Below are 18098 nucleotides of genomic sequence, written 5' to 3'. Positions count from 1 at the left end.
AGAGCCCACCGTTCTCTGTTGCTATCCTCACAATAGCCGTGAGAGGCAGATCCAGGCCGAGAGAATTATTTGTTTAGCAGAGTGATGGCATTCGGGGGAAAAACTGTCCTTGTGTCTAGTTGGTCTGGTGTGCAGTGCCCTATAGCGTCATTTTGAGGGTAGGAGTTGGAACAGTTTATGTCCAGGATGTGAGGGGGTCTGTAAATATTTTCACAGCCTTCTTTTTGACTCATGCAGTATACAGGTCTTCAATGGAAGGCAGGCTGGTAGCAAAAGAGACCAAAACAAAGGTTTGATTACGGCAACTCTTGAATTTTATTACCAAAAAATAAAACAAAAGCAGGATACCTATAGAGATTTTAAGTTCTTAAGCATTCCAGCAAAATTAAAAATCCACAGTCTCCATCATGACAATCTTACTTTCAATTACATCTTTGAGCCACTTCTCCTTAAAGCGAGTTTTTCCTGGCCTGTAAAATAGAAAACAGCCCTGAGTATTGTACACAGCATTTTTCGTTTTATCCCAAAGGTTACCTACCATATTTTTTGGAGTATAAGACGCACCTTTTTCCCCCAAAAAAAGAAGGTTAAAATCTGGGTGCGTCTTATACTCCAAATGTATCCCCACCCAGCTTCTCAAAGGGAAGTTTCAGAGGCTGAAAAAAAGCATCAGAAATGAAAAGAAGCTCCCAAACAACTTCAGAAAAAAAGCCTCCAAACAGAGCTTCAGAAAAGAAGCTCCCAAACAACTTCAGAAAAAAGCCTCCAAACAGAGCTTCAGAAAAGAAGCTCCCAAACAGCTTCAGAAAAAAAGCCTTCAAACAGCTTCAGAAAAAAAGCCTCCAAACGGCTTCAGAAAAGAAGCCCCCAAAGAGCTTCAGAAGAAAAAAAAACCCCAAACAGAGCTTCAGAGGCTTTTTTTCTAAAGTTCTTTCAAAGGCTTTCAGAGGCAGGGAAAAACTTTTTTCTGAAACAGAGTTTCAGAAATTTCAGAGGCAAAAAAAAACAAAAAAAACCAAGGCACAGAGCTCACAACCAAGGAACCTGTTGCTAAAATTCACCTCTGGGAACAGCTGATTGGGGGTATTCTGGGAGGCCGATCCACCTGCCAATCAGCTTTTTTTCTTATTTTCTTCCCCAAAAATTAAGATGCATCTTATACTCCGGTGCGTCTTATACTCCAAAAAATATGGTAATACAAATAGCTCTTAGGGCAAAGTGGGGACCAAGATCTTTAAACGAGTTGATTGGTTGGGGAGGGAGCTGACATACCTATGAATGAGCTTATTAGTTTCTACCACAAAGAATACTTCAATCGGCAGCGTCTATAACGGATAAAACCAAAAGTTAGTTTTACGATCGGTAGTGGCCAACTTAACACTTCTCATGAACATGAAGATGTTCCAGGAAAAAAAAATATAGCAAGTATTCCCAAGAATTAAACCTAACAATAATCTTCAACTATCTTAAGAGGAATCCCAGATAGAATTCCATTAAGTTAGAACTCTTTTTATCCATTGTCCAATCCTCCCAAATTTCTAAATTTACAGTTAGCTGATTCCTTCCAAGTTTTCTCATTTTGCTTCCCAAATGAGTTTTGGGGGAACGGGCAGTTAAGCTGAGTTATGATTATAAAATATATAAATGTCTGTCAAGCACCAGGAAAACCAGGAGATTCAGGCAATTCAAACAAGACTAAAGATTTATTGCAAGCTTAAGTTCGCTACAAGAATATGACCATCTGACAGTCACGGGAAATAAGTGGGGGATAAGAGAGGCATTCAAACTGGGCTGGATTTAGCTCTCTTGCAGGCACTCAGGGACTCATGACTTACGACACGTTTGACCCCTCCCTCCAGGTCAGCCTGTTCGTCTACAATGGCTAAGTCTTCAAGACGCTAACAAACTATATTTTATGTATATTAGTTACGCCTAAAAATCAATAGCAAGCATTTCCTTCTTATTCTTAAGCAAAGATGCAACCATCTGGAGAAATATCCATTTGTTTCCTCTTGGATAATTGCTGAATTTCTGATCTGTATCCTGACTGGGGTTAACAGTGATTGGAATTCTATCAAATATAAGTGATCTTCAATTGACAGCTACAGTTGAGGCAGTGGTGGGTTTCAGATTTTTTTACTACCGGTTCTGTGGGTATGGCTTGGTGGGCGTGGCAGGGGAAGGATACTGTAATATCTCCATTCCTTCCCCAATCCAGTGGGAAGTTACTGCAAAATCCCCATTTCCTCCTGGGGCTTGGGAGGCAGAGAATAGATGGGGGTGGGGCCAGTCAGAATTTTTACTACTGGTTCTCCGAACTACTCAAAATTTCTGCTATAAAGGCGGCAGCAGCTCCATTGTGAACGGAGGGAGAAAAGTTAGCGTTCTCTCTGCCGCAGAATTCAATGTTAAATGCAGTAGAGAGAATGCTAACTTTTCTCCCTCCATCCAGAACGGAGCTGCTGCAGCCTGTCCCTTTAGGGTAGTCCCCAGGGGGGAGGGGGACGGGAAGCAGCTGGAATGGAGCCGTTTTTTGTGAAAGGCAAGAAAATGGGGAAGGGGATTTTTCTGCCTGTCATCCATTCCTCAATCTCCGCACAGACTAAGGGAAGGATGGTAGGCAGGAATATTCCCCTCCCCATTTTCCTGCCATTCGCGACAAGGAGTGGCTGGGAGGGGTGGGGCCGGGGAGGAGCCCCTCGATGTGAGTGATGTTGAGTTGGCCACACCCACCCAGTCACATGACCTCCCCAATGAGCCACGCCCACAGAACTGGTGGGGGAAATTTTTTAATTTCACCCCTGGTTCGTGGGTTTTAGAGAGCATCCCTGACATGACTTCATCGCAGCTGGGCTTCATCGTCTCCCAAGAGGCCTATGTGGCTCAAACTGCTAATGCAGTCTGTTATTAACAGCAGCTGCCTGCAATTACTGCAGGTTCTAGTCCCACTAGGTCCAAGGTTGACTCAGCCTTCCATCCTTTATAAGGTAGGTAAAATGAGGACCCAGATTGTTGGGGGCAATAAGTTGACTTTGTATATAAATATACAAATAGAATGAAGACTATTGCTTGACATAGTGTAAGCCGCCCTGAGTCTTCGGAGAAGGACGGGATATAAATGCAAATTTAAAAAAAATTAAAAAAAAAAAGAGGACCTCAAAATACTCACCCTGGGTTTGATTTTGGAGATCTCAATGACGAAATAGACGCAGGCTGTGGCTCGAGGGATGGGCTTCCTGCATGTCGGGATGCTCCAGCGGACTCGATAATAGTACCGGGTGCTATACTGGAGTTCCTCGTTGTTGAGATAGTTGCTCCAGTGTAGCCAACTTTCGTGAAGCTCCCAGGTCTGCAAGGATGAATAGACTTATGGATGTTTAGATGGAAGAGTCCTAAAACCTCCTTGGCTTTTCCGTCTTACCTGCTGAAAATTGTCAGTTGCCTCTTGGACAAAAACGAAAAGAAAAGAAAAAGTACCTTTCGAACAACCATGACCTGGATCAGTGGTGCATTTCAAAAAAAAATTTCTACTGGTTCTGTGGGCGTGGTTTAGTGGGTGTGGCTTGGTGGGCGTGGCAGGGGAAGGATTCTGTAAAATCTCCATTCCTTCCCCACTCCAGGGGGAAGGTTACTGCAAAAATCCCCATTTCCTCCCGATCAGCTGGGACTCGGGAGGCAGAGAACAGATGAGGGTGGGGCCAGTCAGAATTTTTACTACCGGTTCTCCGAACTACTCAAAATTTCCGCTACTGGTTCTCCAGAACTGGTCAGAACCTGCTGAATACCACCTCTGACCTGGATGACGGATGAACTCCGTAGACATTGAACATGCAACTTACTTTCATATAGTCCTCAATCTGCAACAGACCTTTTCCGATGGTGAAATCTGTGCACCTCATCCAGGCAATATTTCGTATTTTGTATATGGCCCCTAAAGTTGATGAGAAGAGTACAAATCAGAGCCTAATCGGACACCAAAGCCCTGACACCTCCGCGTCTACCTTGGAGTTACCTGCCTCTTCCTTCTTCAGGGCTACGACTTTGTCCACGGCATCTTTGATCACTCCGCCAACAATTGAGGCCGCTGCCTCCTGGATGTCTTCCTCCTCTTCCTTCTCCTCTTCCTCCTCTTCTGTAATTGCTATGTATTTCTCATCCAATGACATGGTCCTTTATGTCTTCAGCTTGAAGAAGATATGTGAGGGGTAGAGGAGAAAGAAATTGGATAGAATCTAAAGCAGCGGTTCTCAACCTGTGGGTCGCGACCCCTTTGGGGGGTGTCGAATGACGATTTGCCAGGGGTCGCCTAAGACCATCGGAAATATGGAAAGTATACTTGCGAGTCAAAGAATCGCGCTCCAATGGTTGACTCCACAAGCCAACTGCAGGCTCTTCAAATCGCTAGCCGAATTCGGCTTCAGGCATGATCAATTAAAAAAGAGAGAAATCTTTGCTTTGATCTCTCCCTCTCAAGCCAGCTGCAATCACTCCCAATCGCTAGCCTAATCTGGCTTCAGGCGCCATAAACTTAATAGGGGAGGAGTCTCCGCTTTAATGCCTCCGTCCTCAAGGCAATCGCAAGCAGTTTTTTTTTTTTATTTATATTTATATCCCGCCCTTTTCCGAAGACTCAGGGCGGCTTACAGTGTATAAGGCAATAGTCTCATTCTATTTGTATATTTACAAAGTCAACTTATTGCCCCCCCAACAATCTGGGTCCTCATTTTACCTACCTTATAAAGGATGGAAGGCTGAGTCAACCTTGGGCCGGGCTCGAACCTGCAGTAATTGCAGGCTACTGTGTTCTAATAACAGGCTCCTTACAGCCTGAGCTATCCACGGCCCTAGTTCAGATCGCTAGCCAATACGGCTTCAGCCGCAATAAATTCAAAACGAAAATAATTTTACGGTTGGGGTCACCACATCGTGGGGAATTGTATTAAAGGGGTCGCAGCATTTAAAGGTTGAGAACCACTGATCTGAAGAAACAGTCTGGGAAAAAGTTATATCTGGGTTGTAGGCAAATCCTTGACCCGTGTGCCTGATTCAAGTCTAATGTACATCACAGGAGATCATCTAATAAAAGCTTAGGTGATGACGCATCTGGTAGTTTGTAAGATAACAGACAACCTTCTGACCTTTTTGTTATGAAAAGCTAACTCAGCTGCTAGTAGTATAATTAGAGTAATTAGAACAATGAATTAGTCTCATTGGTCTAATTCTTCCTGATTATGGGAATTATAGTAACAGCACTTAGACTTATATACAGCTTCATGGTGCTTTACAGCCCTCTATAAGTGGTTTACAGAGTCAGCCTCTTGCCCCCAACAATCTGGGTCCTCGTTCTACCCACCTCAGAAGGATGGAAGGCTGAGTCAACCTTGAGCCAGTCAGGATCAAACTCCTGGCAGTCGGCAAAATTAGCCTGCTCCTGCAAGTCCCTCGGACTGAAAGGTGATCCAACCAATCAGTCCTAGAGGAGATCAATCCTGACTGCTCTTTAGAAGGCCAGATCCTGAAGAGGAAACTCAGATACTTTGGCCACCTAATGAGAAGGAAGGACTCACTGCAGAAGAGCCTAATGCTGGGAACGATTGAGGGCAAAAGAAGAAGGGGACGGCAGAGAACGAGGTGGCTCGATAGAGTCACTGAAGCAGTAGGCGTGAGCTTTAATGGACTCCAGGGGACGGTAGAGGACCAGAAGGCTGGAGGAACATTGTCCATGGGGCCGCGATGGGTCGGACACGACTTTGCAACTAACAACAAAGCTGCATTCTAACCACTACGCCACCATGCTTCCTGCAAGTTACAAGGGCTAACCTCCCATACCTCTCCATTGTTTCAAGCAGGGCCTTGTTCTCCTCCTATCAGAAGATGCCAAGGACTAAACATAGAATGTTTTGGAGGCTAAAACATAAGAACCATCGCAAGCGTTGGCTATGTCTAGTTTCATGAAAAGAAGGAGTAGGGGTGACATGATAGCAGTGTTCCAAAATGTAAGGGGCTTCCCAGGGGTCAAACCAGGAGTGAAATCTAGCAGGTTCTGTCAGGTTCTGGAGAACCAGTGGCTGAAATTTTGAATAATTTGAAGAACTGGCAAATACCACCTCTGGCTGGCTCCAGAGTGGGGTGGGAATGGGGATTTTGCCGTATCCTTCCCCTGCCACGCCCACCAAGCCACGCCCACAGAACCTGTAGTAAAAAAATATGAAATTCACCACTGGGGCAACCTATTCTGCAAAGTTCCTGAAGGCAGGACAAGAAGCAACGGGTGGAAACTAATCAAGGAGAGAAGCAACCTAGAACTAAGGAGAAATTTCCTGACGGTGAGAACAATTAATCAGTGGAACAACTTGCCTCCAGAAGTTGTGGGTGCTCCAAAATGGAGGTTTTTAAGAAGGGACTGGACAACCATTTGCCTGAAATGGTATAGGGTTTCCTGCTTGAGCAGGGGGTTGGACTAGAAGACCTCCAAGGTCCCTTCCAACTCTGTTATTTTGCATGCAAGTCACGTCTTGTATCACTCTTCCATACTTCCTACATGACAGCAGTGCTGCAAAAAACAACAACAACAACACCCTTCTTTATTCCCTCCCACCTTCCATCTTGCAATACGTGCCTGGCCACCTTTTGCGTTGTCCTTGAGAAATAGTCATGCGTGGGAGGAAAATGCAACCTGCGAACGTTGTATTCCTAGACCTCCCTATTTCCTGCTTGATCCACCACTATGAAAAAAGCAAACTGCTGTTTGTAAGAAATTAGGAAATCAGGAACGTCCAATGAATCTGTCAGCCAGCCAAGAGGCTTTGGAATTTGGCTACCTGTTTAAAAAAATACACTTTCTGATTGCTTCGCTCTTGCAACAAAACCAAACTTTCTTTTACTTTGGGATGCAAGTTTCCAAGTTCGATCAAGCTTCCGGCTGCAGACTTGCAAACTGTTTGCTCACAAGCATCACTTAGGCAACCAATGTCCAGCCAATAATTCCGTGGCATTGATGTTCAAAGACATTCCATCAGGCTTAAAGGAAAAGTGCTAAACCGAGCAGGAGCTATTTGGGACCGATCAGGCGCGTTGGGAAGGTTTGAGAGACAAGATTAAGCAATGAATTAGGGTTGTGTTTTTCACGAGACCGAGCAGGCAGACTCCTTGGGGCTTTCTCAACCTTCTGATAAAAATCAGGGATCATTTGACAACAGAAACTGTTTTGGATACTTTGGGCTGCTCCCAGTTGTAGCTCCAAAATGTGTGGGGTTATTTCCCTGTTTCCTAGGGGTTTTCATATTCCGTATGAATATTCCATATGTACAGTATAGAACTCCTTGGCCTTCAAATCTTCCGATGAATTGGGTGCCCTATTTTCAGACTGGGTTGAATGAAATTCAGTAAGTATCCGTGTGGATACTGACCAACGGTTCCATGAATTGTCTCTAAGGAGAAATTTCCTGACAATGAGAACAATTATTCAAGGGAACAGCTTGCCTTCAGAAGCTGTGGGTGCTCCATCACTGTAATAATAATAATAATAATAATAATAATAATAATAATAATAATAATAATAATAATAATAATAATAATAATAATAATAATAATAATAATAATAATAATTTACTTTGTATACCGCCCTTCTCCCGAAGGACTCAGAGCGGTTCACAGCCAAGTAAAATCGACAATAAATAAATACCATACAATAAAAGCAATGATAAAAAACTTATTAAATTTGGCCCATAATTAAAATAAAACCATAAAACCCCAATTAAAATTCAAATAATAAAAATTTATGCCAGTCCAGCGTGGAAGAATAGATAGGTCTTCAGCTCGCGGCGAAAGGTCCGGAGATCAGGGAGTTGACGAAGTCCTGGGGGAAGTTCGTTCCAGAGGGAAGGAGCCCCCACAGAGAAGGCCCTCCCCCTGGGGGCCGCCAGCTGACATTGTTTGGCAGACGGCACCCTGAGGAGACCCTCTCTGTGGGAGCACACGGGTCGGTAGGAGGCAAATGGTGGCAGAAGGCGATCCTGTAAATACCCCGGTCCTAAGCCATGGAGTGCTTTAAAGGTGGTAACCAGCACCTTGAAGTGCACCCGGAAGACCACAGGTAGCCAGTGCAGCCTGCGCAGGAGTGGTGTTACATGGGAGCCACTCTATTACCCGCGCAGCCGCATTCTGGACCAACTGAAGCCTAAGGGTACTCTTCAAAGGGAGCCCCATGTAGAGAGCATTGCAGTAGTCCAGGCGAGAAGTCCAGGCTTCTTAAAAACTGTAAGTTTTATCGCTTCTTAAAAACTGTAAGTTTTTAAGAAGCGATTGCGACAGCCGTTTGTCTGAAATGTTGTAGAGTCTCCTGATTGGGGTTGGACTAGAAGACCTCCAAGGTCCTTTTCAACTCTGTTATTCCGCTATTCATTTACTGTCTTGGTTGGATTTGGCAACAGGATGATTTTTTTTCCTTTCCTTTTTCCTTTCATTATATCCAATTTATATAGTTATTACATGCTTATACTCATATATATGTTTATATGCTATATAGTTGCTTCATGCTTATGCTTATGTATGCTGTTATGACAAATAAAATAAAATAAAATAAATTAAAAATTAAAAAATGATCTACTGTATCTCGTGTCTCCTCAGAGATCTTACAACAATAGAAGGGAAGTGGAGAAAAAAGTCTTAGGACAAATTGAAAGATAAAACCAAAGGTTCTTTTCAAGAGGCAATTGGACTTTCTGGATTTTTAAGCCGTTTCGCTTCACAGCCAAGATGCTTCTTCAGCTTCGAAGAAGCTTCTTGGATGGGAAGTGAGATGTCTTCAAGTCCAGTTGCTTCTTGAAAAAGCACTTTTGGGACAACCGTGACCTGGATGACTGAGAATCTCCATAGATAAAGCTAAGAGTTTTGTGGGGTGGGTTGGCGATGGAAAAGTATAACCCAATAAATATGGAAGTCATCAAATTCTCAAGAAAGTTCTTTTCTGTTTGAAAGGCCCTATCTCACTTCAAATCCAAAAATAAGATCTTACCTCACCACGTCGCCACGATGTAAAAAAGATGTTGAGACTCTAGAAAGAGTGCAGAGAAGAGCAACAAAGATGATTAGGGGACTGGAGGCTAAAACATATGAAGAACGGTTGCAGGAACTGGGTGCCCTATTTTCAGACTGGGTTGAATGAAATTCAGTAAGTATCCGTGTGGATACTGACCAACAGTTCCATGAATTGTCTCTAAGGAGAAATTTCCTGACAATGAGAACAATTATTCAAGGAACAGCTTGCCTTCAGAAGCTGTGGGTGCTCCATCACTGTAATAATAATAATAATAATAATAATAATAATAATAATAATAATAATAATAATAATAATAATAATAATAATAATAATAATAATAATAATAATAATTTACTTTGTATACCGCCCTTCTCCCGAAGGACTCAGAGCGGTTCACAGCCAAGTAAAATCGACAATAAAATAAATACAATACAATAAAAGCAATGATAAAAAACTTATTAAATTTGGCCCATAATTAAAATAAAACCATAAAACCCCAATTAAAATACTAATAATAAAAATTTATGCCAGTCCAGTGTGGAAAAATAGATAGGTCTTCAGCTCGCAGCGAAAGGTCCGGAGATCAGGGAGTTGACGAAGTCCTGGGGGAAGTTCGTTCCAGAGGGAAGGAGCCCCCACAGAGAAGGCCCTCCCCCTGGGGGCCGCCAGCCAACATTGTTTGGCAGACGGCACCCTGAGGAGACCCTCTCTGTGGGAGCGCACGGGTCGGTGGGAGGCAAATGGTGGCAGAAGGCGATCCCGTAAATACCCCGGTCCTAAGCCATGGAGTGCTTTAAAGGTGGTAACCAACACCTTGAAGTGCACCCAGAAGACCACAGGTAGCCAGTGCAGCCTGCAGGAGTGGTGTTACATGGAGCCACTCTATTACCCACAAGAGCCGCATTCTGGACCAACTGAAGCCTCAGGGTACTCTTCAAGGGGAGCCCCATGTAGAGAGCATTGCAGTAGTCCAGGCGAGAAGTCCAGGCTTCTTAAAAACTGTAAGTTTTATCGCTTCTTAAAAACTGTAAGTTTTTAAGAAGCGATTGCGACAGCCGTTTGTCTGAAATGTTGTAGAGTCTCCTGATTGGGGTTGGACTAGAAGACCTCCAAGGTCCTTTCCAACTCTGTTATTCCGCTATTCATTTACTGTCTTGGTTGGATTTGGCAACAGGATGATTTTTTTTCCTTTCCTTTTTCCTTTCATTATATCCAATTTATATAGTTATTACATGCTTATACTCATATATATGTTTATATGCTATATAGTTGCTTCATGCTTATGCTTATGTATGCTGTTATGACAAATAAAATAAATAAATAAATTAAAAATTAAAAAATGATCTACTGTATCTCGTGTCTCCTCAGAGATCTTACAACAATAGAAGGGAAGTGGAGAAAAAAGTCTTAGGACAAATTGAAAGATAAAACCAAAGGTTCTTTTTTAAGAGGCAATTGGACTTTCTGGATTTTTTTAAGACGTTTCGCTTCTCATCCAAGAAGCTTCTTCAGCTTCGAAGAAGCTTCTTGGATGGGAAGTGAGATGTCTTCAAGTCCAGTTGCTTCTTGAAAAAGCACTTTTGGGACAACCGTGACCTGGATGACTGAGAATCTCCATAGATAAAGCTAAGAGTTTTGTGGGGTGGGTTGGCGATGGAAAAGTATAACCCAATAAATATGGAAGTCATCAAATTCTCAAGAAAGTTCTTTTCTGTTTGAAAGGCCCTATCTCACTTCAAATCCAAAAATAAGATCTTACCTCACCACGTCGCCACGATGTAAAAAAGATGTTGAGACTCTAGAAAGAGTGCAGAGAAGAGCAACAAAGATGATTAGGGGACTGGAGGCTAAAACATATGAAGAACGGTTGCAGGAACTGGGTATGTCTAGTTTAATAAAAAGAAGGACTAGGGGAGACATGATAGCAGTCTTCCAATATCTCAGGGGTTGCCACAAAGAAGAGGGAGTCGGGCTGTTCTCCAAAGCACCTGAGGGTAGAACAAGAAGCAATGGGTGGAAACTGATCAAAGAAAGAAGCAACTTAGAACTAAGGAGAAATTTCCTGACAGTTAGAACAATTAATAAGTGGAACGACTTGCCTGCAGAAGTTGTGAATGCGCCAACGCTGGAAATTTTTAAGAAAATGTTGGATAACCATCTGACTGAGATGGTGTAGGGTTTCCTGCCTGGGCAGGGGGTTGGACTAGAAGGCCTCCAAGGTCCCTTCCAACTCTGTTGTTATATTATATTATATTAAATTTTGGAAAATACAATGACATCTCTTTTTCCAGACAATTCTCTGGTCAATTAAATGTAGGGACTTGCACATTTTATTGGAGGTGTTGTTTAATTTTGTATATTTTTCTGGCTATTTTCTTGTACGTTGCCCTGAGTCACATTAAATAGGACAGTAAAAATAAAAATAATTTAAAGCATAGAATACTCATTTACCATCATTCCAATCCCATGCATCTTCTGACAGGAAATCCAACTTTCAGATTTAATCGATTTCCAAGTTTAAATTTGTTTTGTACTGGTTGGATTTGTAAACTGACTTTTGAAACAAAGAGATTTTTTTCTTTCTTTTGATTCATGCAAAAAAAAAAAGTATGGTTCAATCATCCCGACAACCAGCAAATTGTCTTTGGGAGACAAGCCAGATTTTAAACAGTGCGACTATTTCCACAGTTTTGTCAAAAGCCATATCTCCTATAATTTCTAGTTGAAACACTGCATGAATCTACACCCCTCAATTAGTTAATCTACTAGTGATTTCTTTTTTACATCTTACTTTACTCACCTATATCTTCTATTAACACAGTGCGTGAATCGCACTGAGCTATAGTGGCAATTTTTAAAATTATGAATTACATTGATAAGTGAAATAAAAATCCACTTTTGGTCACCGGTAACTACAGAGAAATAGGCATGAGGGGGTGGTGGTTGTTGTTTTAATGGAAAATTTGACGTTGCTTTTTTCTGAAATGTTGTTACCCCTCGGTTTGTTCTAACAGTCTACAATCCAAATGAAGAAACCCTGATCCTAGTTAGCTTTTTGGGGATAAAACTTGATTGTTTAAGTGCTGTGAGTTGAGGTTTAAAAAAAAAATACTTCAAATGAGGATAATCATCTCGGTGATCTACAGCTAAAAATCCAGATTGCGCTTATTTAATCCTGTTACAATAATTATTTTACATTGGGGGGTCTCGATTTCATTGAGGGCCACATCAGGGTTGCGTGTACATCTTGCATTTGGTGCATGGTACGCACTGTGCATGTGTGCAGCCAGCGAACTGGTCAGTAAACCGGTTCAGATTTCACCATTGTCACAAAGTACCTTAGCCATGTACTGTACGTTCAAAGTATTTTATAGAATTCACAATTGGCTGAAATCAGACAATAGACGAAGATAAGAATGGACAACTTCTAACAGTGCAAGGGATGCATTAGGTATGACTGCATGATAGATCCATTCCCTTTGGTTTTCCAGAAGCTCTGTGACATGTAACCCATTTCTATCACAGATCCACCCTCTTCTGATCTTCCAGAAACTCTATACATGACACTGAGATATCTAAAGTTCATCCATGTCTAGCAATGCGCCAATCCTTTGCTTAATTCTTGTTGTTAGTTGCGAAGTCGTGTCCAATCCATTGCAACCCCATGGACAACATTCCTCCAGGCCTTCCTGTCCTCTACCATCCTCTGGAGTCCATTGAAGCTCATGACGACTGCTTCAGTGACTCCATCCAGCCACCTCATTCTCTGTCATCCCTTTCTTCTTTTGCCCTCAATCGTTCGCAGCATGAGGCTCTTCTCCAGGAAGTCCTTCCGTCTCATTAGGTGGCCAAAGTATTTGAGCTTCATCTTCAGAATCTGGCCTTCTAAAGAGCAGTCAGGGTTGATCTCCTCTAGGACTGACTGGTTGGATCACCTTGCAGTCCAAGGGACTCGCAGGAGTCTTCTCCAGCGAGTCCCATACTTCAAAGGCCTCAGTTCTTTGGCGCTCAGCCTTTCTTATGGTCCAACTTTCACAGCCATTCATTACAACTGGGAAAACCATAGCCTTGCTTTAGTCTAGATTTACATTTATTATTGACTAACTAGCCCTTGGGCCACATCAAAGTGCAGTGTTCCAGAAACTAATTATTACTAAAATTGGATAAAATAACATTTCAAATGGAATTGGAATAAAAATACAATTTAAAATGAAATGGGAATAAAATACAATTTTAAATCTAGATTAAAAATCTTTAGCAAACAGAGGCATGTGAGTTTTTCATCCCTCGTGGGTAGAAAATGAATCAGTTCTGGAATTTAATGACTCATCCAAAACTTTTTTCTTTTTAAGCTTTCTTTCTAAGCTTGGAGAATTCATACTTGCTTTTGGAGGCAAGAGATTAAGCCAGCCTTTCCCTCCCCCCCCTTACACATGGCTTGCTGGAATCACTTTTGGGGGGCCGTTATCGCTTTCTGGACCATCCTCGGTTCAAATCACGCCTTTCCAGATGGAGCCCCCGAATCTGCCTGTGAAAATATGTTGCCTGTCCATATTGGAGTACAGGCGCAACAAGTTCCTAGTCCTTATGAAATTTCGCTTAGTACATCTTCCTTCCAAAACGGGCAGTTGGTTAATGGTAAGTTTTTATATTGTTTATTTCAATGGAAAGGAAGGTACTGTTAAAGCCACTAGACTCCAAATCTTCTTTCTCTCTCTCTCTCTCTCTCTCTCTCTCTCTCTCTCTCTCTCTCTCTCCTCTTTTCCAAGTAGAGTTAATAAGTCCTTATATTTTCTCACCATCAATAACCATTGGGTTGTTGTGTTAGCAACCATCAGCAGTAGCCGAATTTTGGATAATCTGAGAAGCACTAAACTGAGCCAGATTAGGTGAGATTATCATCAAGAATTGTCAGGATTGTAGGTCATGAGAAGTTGATAAGTTCCCGGAAACAAAAGATAAAAATCTACTTCCACATTACTGCCAGAAAAAAACCAAAGACATGTATCATTGAAGTCAGCAGTTGTCTTGATCATCCCCAAAACCCGTTTTCTCTCGTTTTGGATCAAAGGGTTGTGTGAATCCACTTTTTGAGTTTTATTGCTGAATGCTTAGCAAAGTAGGTGAATCCAGCCAACTTTGGTTGATCCATTCACCCGTGGTTAAGCCCTTTATTCTTAACATAATACATAAATTCTTTTTTTTTTTAATGCTTGAGAAACAAGGTTTGCTGATTTACAGGAAAGGAAAAGAAACACCATATGAGGGTTGCCAAAAAGCAGTTTATTTCCTCCAGTTCAGATCCTGGGAGCTGCCTATCGGGGATTGCTGTTGGAGGTGCGTTCGTTTCAGCTGGCTACTGCTGCCCTGGGATTTTGGCAAACTCCTCCAAACAATACCAGATATTTACAGGTAAGCACAGTTAAAAGTCTTAGAGTGTGATGTGGCGGGTACTTGCCCATTTGAATTCTAAAAGTCCCAGCGCTCTTCTGATAAGCCGCCTGGGAAAGATAAGGGAAATCATCAAAACCATTTTTTTAAAAAAACCCAAAAGTTAGAATATTTCGGACCTGGGATGCGACACCCGGAAAAATACGGCATAGGTCACTTAATCCTCCAAGGGAAGATGGAAAGCAAACGAGATCCAGGCAGAAGAAGAACATCATGGCTTCAAAATCTAAGGGGCCAGTATGGACAAAACTCAGCAGCACTTTTTCGTGCAGCCATTGATAAAAATAGGATGGCCAACATGATCGCCAACGTCCGGTGATGGATATGGCGCAAGTAGATCTCTTCAGTGTCTCTTGTATCCTAGTTTGTTATCTGACCGGTTCTTGCTTGCAGGCAAACGGCAAGTGACATAGCATCCTCAGGTCTGTTAGAACTCACCATTACTTGCAGTGGTTAGAATATAGTATTGCAGGCTAATTCTGCCCACTGCCAAGAGTCCGATCCTGACCGGCTCAAGGTTGACTCAGAATAACAGAGTTAGAAGGGATTTTGGAGGTGATTTATTACAACCACTCTGGCTCAAGCAGGAAAATCTATACTATTTCAGACAAACGGTTCCCAATCTCTTCTTTAAAAATCCCAATGTTGGAAGTACCCACAACTTCAGTCAGTAAAATGAGGACATAGATTGTTGGGGGGAGGCGACATGCTGACTCTGTAAAGGGCTTTAAAGCTCTAGGGAGCAGTATATAAAACTAAGTGCTGTTGCTATACCCACACCAATCCACGCCCCAAAATTGTGTAGCATGAACTATACAAAACCGGAGCTCACTTTCTCACATTATGCTGTGCTGGCATGTCGCTTGTTAATAGAATAGAATAGAATAGAATAGAATAGAATTTTTGATTGGCCAAGTGTGATTGGACACACAAGGAATTTGTTTTGGTGCATATGCTCTCAGTGTACATAAAAGAAAAAGAAAAAAAAACCTTCATCAAAGGTACAACATTTACAACACAAATGATGGTCATAGGTTGCAATTTAACCCTTAATGATAGCAACAAAGAGTTACAGTCATACAGTCATAAGTGGTAAGAGATTGGTAATGAAGACGATGAGAAGATTAATAATAGTGTAGATTTAGTAAATAGTTTGACAGTGTTGAGGGAATTATTTGTTTAGCAGAGTGATGGCCTTCGGGAAAAAACTATTCTTGTGTCTAGTTGTTTTGGTGTGCAGTGCTCTGTAGCGATGATAGTCATAGGGTACAAATAAGCAATCAGGAAACAATATCAATATCAGTATCAACATTGTTTAACTTCAGGTCAGCGTATGGTTGCAAGATCCCAATCCTACGGTGGGTAAACCATGGTTTCACTTCATGGGTATTGAATTCAGGAAGGCCTATCAAAGCAAAACGTGCTAGATAAAAAGTAATTACTTCCATAGGACTTAGAAGTTTTGAAGATTGGGCAGTGAAATGCCCTTGTTTCATTTCGGTTATACTGTGCGAAGACACAAAATTGAGGTGAAAAAAGGGCAAATAGCAAGGGTGTGGTAGAAATACAATTAATTCAGTTTTAAACAGAATTAACTTGAAGTAGTGTTGGCTGCTTATTTACTTACTTACTTTGGTACTTATTTATTTACTTGTTTATTTATTTGGCAGTGCTCTGGAAATCTTCACGGGGCCATTACTCATGCCAACACCAACTTGAAAATGAAAGAGATCTACTCCTGGCTCCCACCTACCTTACACTCTCCCCCGATAGTTTACTTTGTGTAAGTAATTATGGCTGCTTTTCTTTTAAAATGGTGATATTTCAATGAGAAGAGAGATCAGGTGAGCCAAGAAGCCGTAATTCCTGGAAAACATCTTCCCAATGTGCTTGCTTTCCAATTAATTCTGCAAGGGGTGGAGGATTGGATTTTAAAAGCATTGTGGAAAATTATTGAATTTAATTCCCTTGGAAGCACCGTATTTTTCGGAGTATAAGATGCACCGGAGAATAAGACGCAGCTTAGTTTTTGGGGAGGTAAATAGGCGGCGGGGGGGAGGGGGGAACACGAAATCTGCCTACCAGGTATTCATCTGGCTAGTGTCCTTAGTCTGGTCAGCTTCAGTACATTAGTTTGCTGGTTTTATCCCCTGCTTGGGGATAAAAAACAGCTTCTAAAGCACAACTGATCTTTGGAAAGAGAAGCAATGAGAAAAGCAGGCAAAGCACGGAGATCGCTTCATTCGTTAGCGCCTCCTTAGGGCTGAAAAAAAAACTTCACAGCTGAGAGTCAGAGGGAGCAGGCAAAGCATGGAAAATCGCTTCATTGAAAAAAACTTAGCACGGAGATCGCTTCACTCCCTAGCACGTTAGGGCTGAAAAAAAGCTTCAAAAAAGCTACATTCAGAGTATATGACGCACCCAAATTTTCAGCTCTTTTAGGAGGGGAAAAAAGTGCGTCTTGTACTCCGAAAAATACGGCACGTCATGGCCTCCTCTAATCTAAAACCCACTAGTTGTGTAAACTAGAACTGTTTTATAACCTTTAGCTGGATATTACACCACCAAGGAATTAACGTGCCGGGTGGGGAATTCTGAGAGATGATGTCCACGCATCTTAAAATGGCCTCGGTTGAGAAACACTGGATTAAATACAATGGGAAATCTTGGCCTTACTGGGACATCCTCAGAAATTCTAACTGTATTTATTTCTCTTCCTGCGAAATCAGGGCTACCGTAGCCCAATCACACGACATCTACTGGACCAACATCAAATCTAAAGTGATCTGGAGAAGTGAGTATCACCAGATTCCCTCTGTGAGGCCAGGGGGGCCCTTCCCAGGCATTTCTGCCAGTTTAACTCTCTTTCTATCTCTACAGATCAAGACGCATCTGGAGTGGAAACATCTGGGAGACAATTTTCCGCAATTTCTGCAGGAATTGCCTGTTTGGTACTGATGATTTTGCTTATGTAATTGTTTTTCAAAAGGTGTAATCGAAGCAATTGTGTTATCTATTTTTACTGTCTCAAGAGTAGCCTTTCTTAGAATCCTGTTTTTCTGCTCCCAAGTTTGTAACACATTCACTTGCAACGCTTGTTTTAGATGTTGTTTTATTTAGATTAAATGCTTTAATGAAATAAAGAATATCAGGTCATGATATTTAGTCGATGTTCTCCAGACCCTGGAAACAAAAACACAAGGAAAAACAAAGTCAGAGGCATCTATATCACAATCGAACAAAATCAAAACTTCATCGGGTTTATTAGATGGAGTTATCTCACTCCACAATCCTACCAGGAAAATTGTTTCTGAATTAAGGCAAATCGTACAATTTTTATTCTCCCAGGCACTTTCAGGATTACAAGCCTCTGTACAACTACAAAATAAATTTAAAAATAGAGTTTATTATTAGCTTTGCTGGTCACACATGGGGTATTTGTACGTCTAGGATTAAGCAAGTCCTTTGAAGTAAGTCATAACTTTGAATTCTGGGTCTAACAATAAATTTAAAAAAAAAAAGAAAACATCACACATACACCCCAGGAAAGGAGGGGGCAGATATGAGTTCCTTCAAGGTTTACCCCTTGTTACAAAGATGTTGTCAT

The 18098-nt window shown here is 41.8% G+C and overlaps 2 protein-coding genes across 2 annotated transcripts; one reads left to right on the top strand and one right to left on the bottom strand.

Annotated features, from left to right (window-relative positions):
• Positions 1-56: 56 nt before the first annotated feature.
• AKAP14 (A-kinase anchoring protein 14) lies at positions 57-7086 on the bottom strand. Its single transcript, XM_058196789.1, has 6 exons — positions 6628-7086; positions 4013-4184; positions 3840-3931; positions 3170-3349; positions 1273-1325; positions 57-470 (listed from the first exon to the last, which is right to left on the bottom strand). Exons 2-6 carry the CDS (start codon positions 4164-4166, stop codon positions 386-388), a joined length of 564 nt encoding a protein of 187 aa, XP_058052772.1. The 5' UTR covers positions 4167-4184; positions 6628-7086; the 3' UTR covers positions 57-385.
• Positions 7087-13406: 6320 nt separating this feature from the next.
• On the top strand, positions 13407-17648 carry LOC131205139 (putative defense protein 3). The gene is made up of 5 exons (XM_058197085.1): positions 13407-13678; positions 14337-14452; positions 16162-16274; positions 17221-17285; positions 17372-17648. Exons 1-5 carry the CDS (start codon positions 13474-13476, stop codon positions 17464-17466), a joined length of 594 nt encoding a protein of 197 aa, XP_058053068.1. The 5' UTR covers positions 13407-13473; the 3' UTR covers positions 17467-17648.
• The last annotated feature ends 450 nt before the right edge of the window (positions 17649-18098 follow it).

Source organism: Ahaetulla prasina, chromosome 11 (genome assembly GCF_028640845.1).
Source record: "Ahaetulla prasina isolate Xishuangbanna chromosome 11, ASM2864084v1, whole genome shotgun sequence".
NCBI lineage: Eukaryota > Metazoa > Chordata > Lepidosauria > Squamata > Colubridae > Ahaetulla > Ahaetulla prasina.
Note: the sequence above shows the minus strand (reverse complement) of the source record. Positions and strands in the feature narration are given on the sequence as shown.

Coding starts and splice junctions, on each gene's coding strand:
- LOC131205139 (XM_058197085.1), top strand. CDS start 13,474: ATGGCTTGCTGGAATCACTTTTGGGGGGCCGTTATCGCTTTCTGGACC. Junction 13,679..14,336: donor AAACGGGCAGTTGGTTAATG/GTAAGTTTTTAT, acceptor TATTTCCTCCAG/TTCAGATCCTGGGAGCTGCC. Junction 14,453..16,161: donor ACAATACCAGATATTTACAG/GTAAGCACAGTT, acceptor TTTATTTGGCAG/TGCTCTGGAAATCTTCACGG.
- AKAP14 (XM_058196789.1), bottom strand. CDS start 4,166: ATGTCATTGGATGAGAAATACATAGCAATTACAGAAGAGGAGGAAGAG. Junction 3,932..4,012: donor CCTGAAGAAGGAAGAGGCAG/GTAACTCCAAGG, acceptor CATCAACTTTAG/GGGCCATATACAAAATACGA. Junction 1,326..3,169: donor TCTCCAAAATCAAACCCAGG/GTGAGTATTTTG, acceptor TATCCGTTATAG/ACGCTGCCGATTGAAGTATT.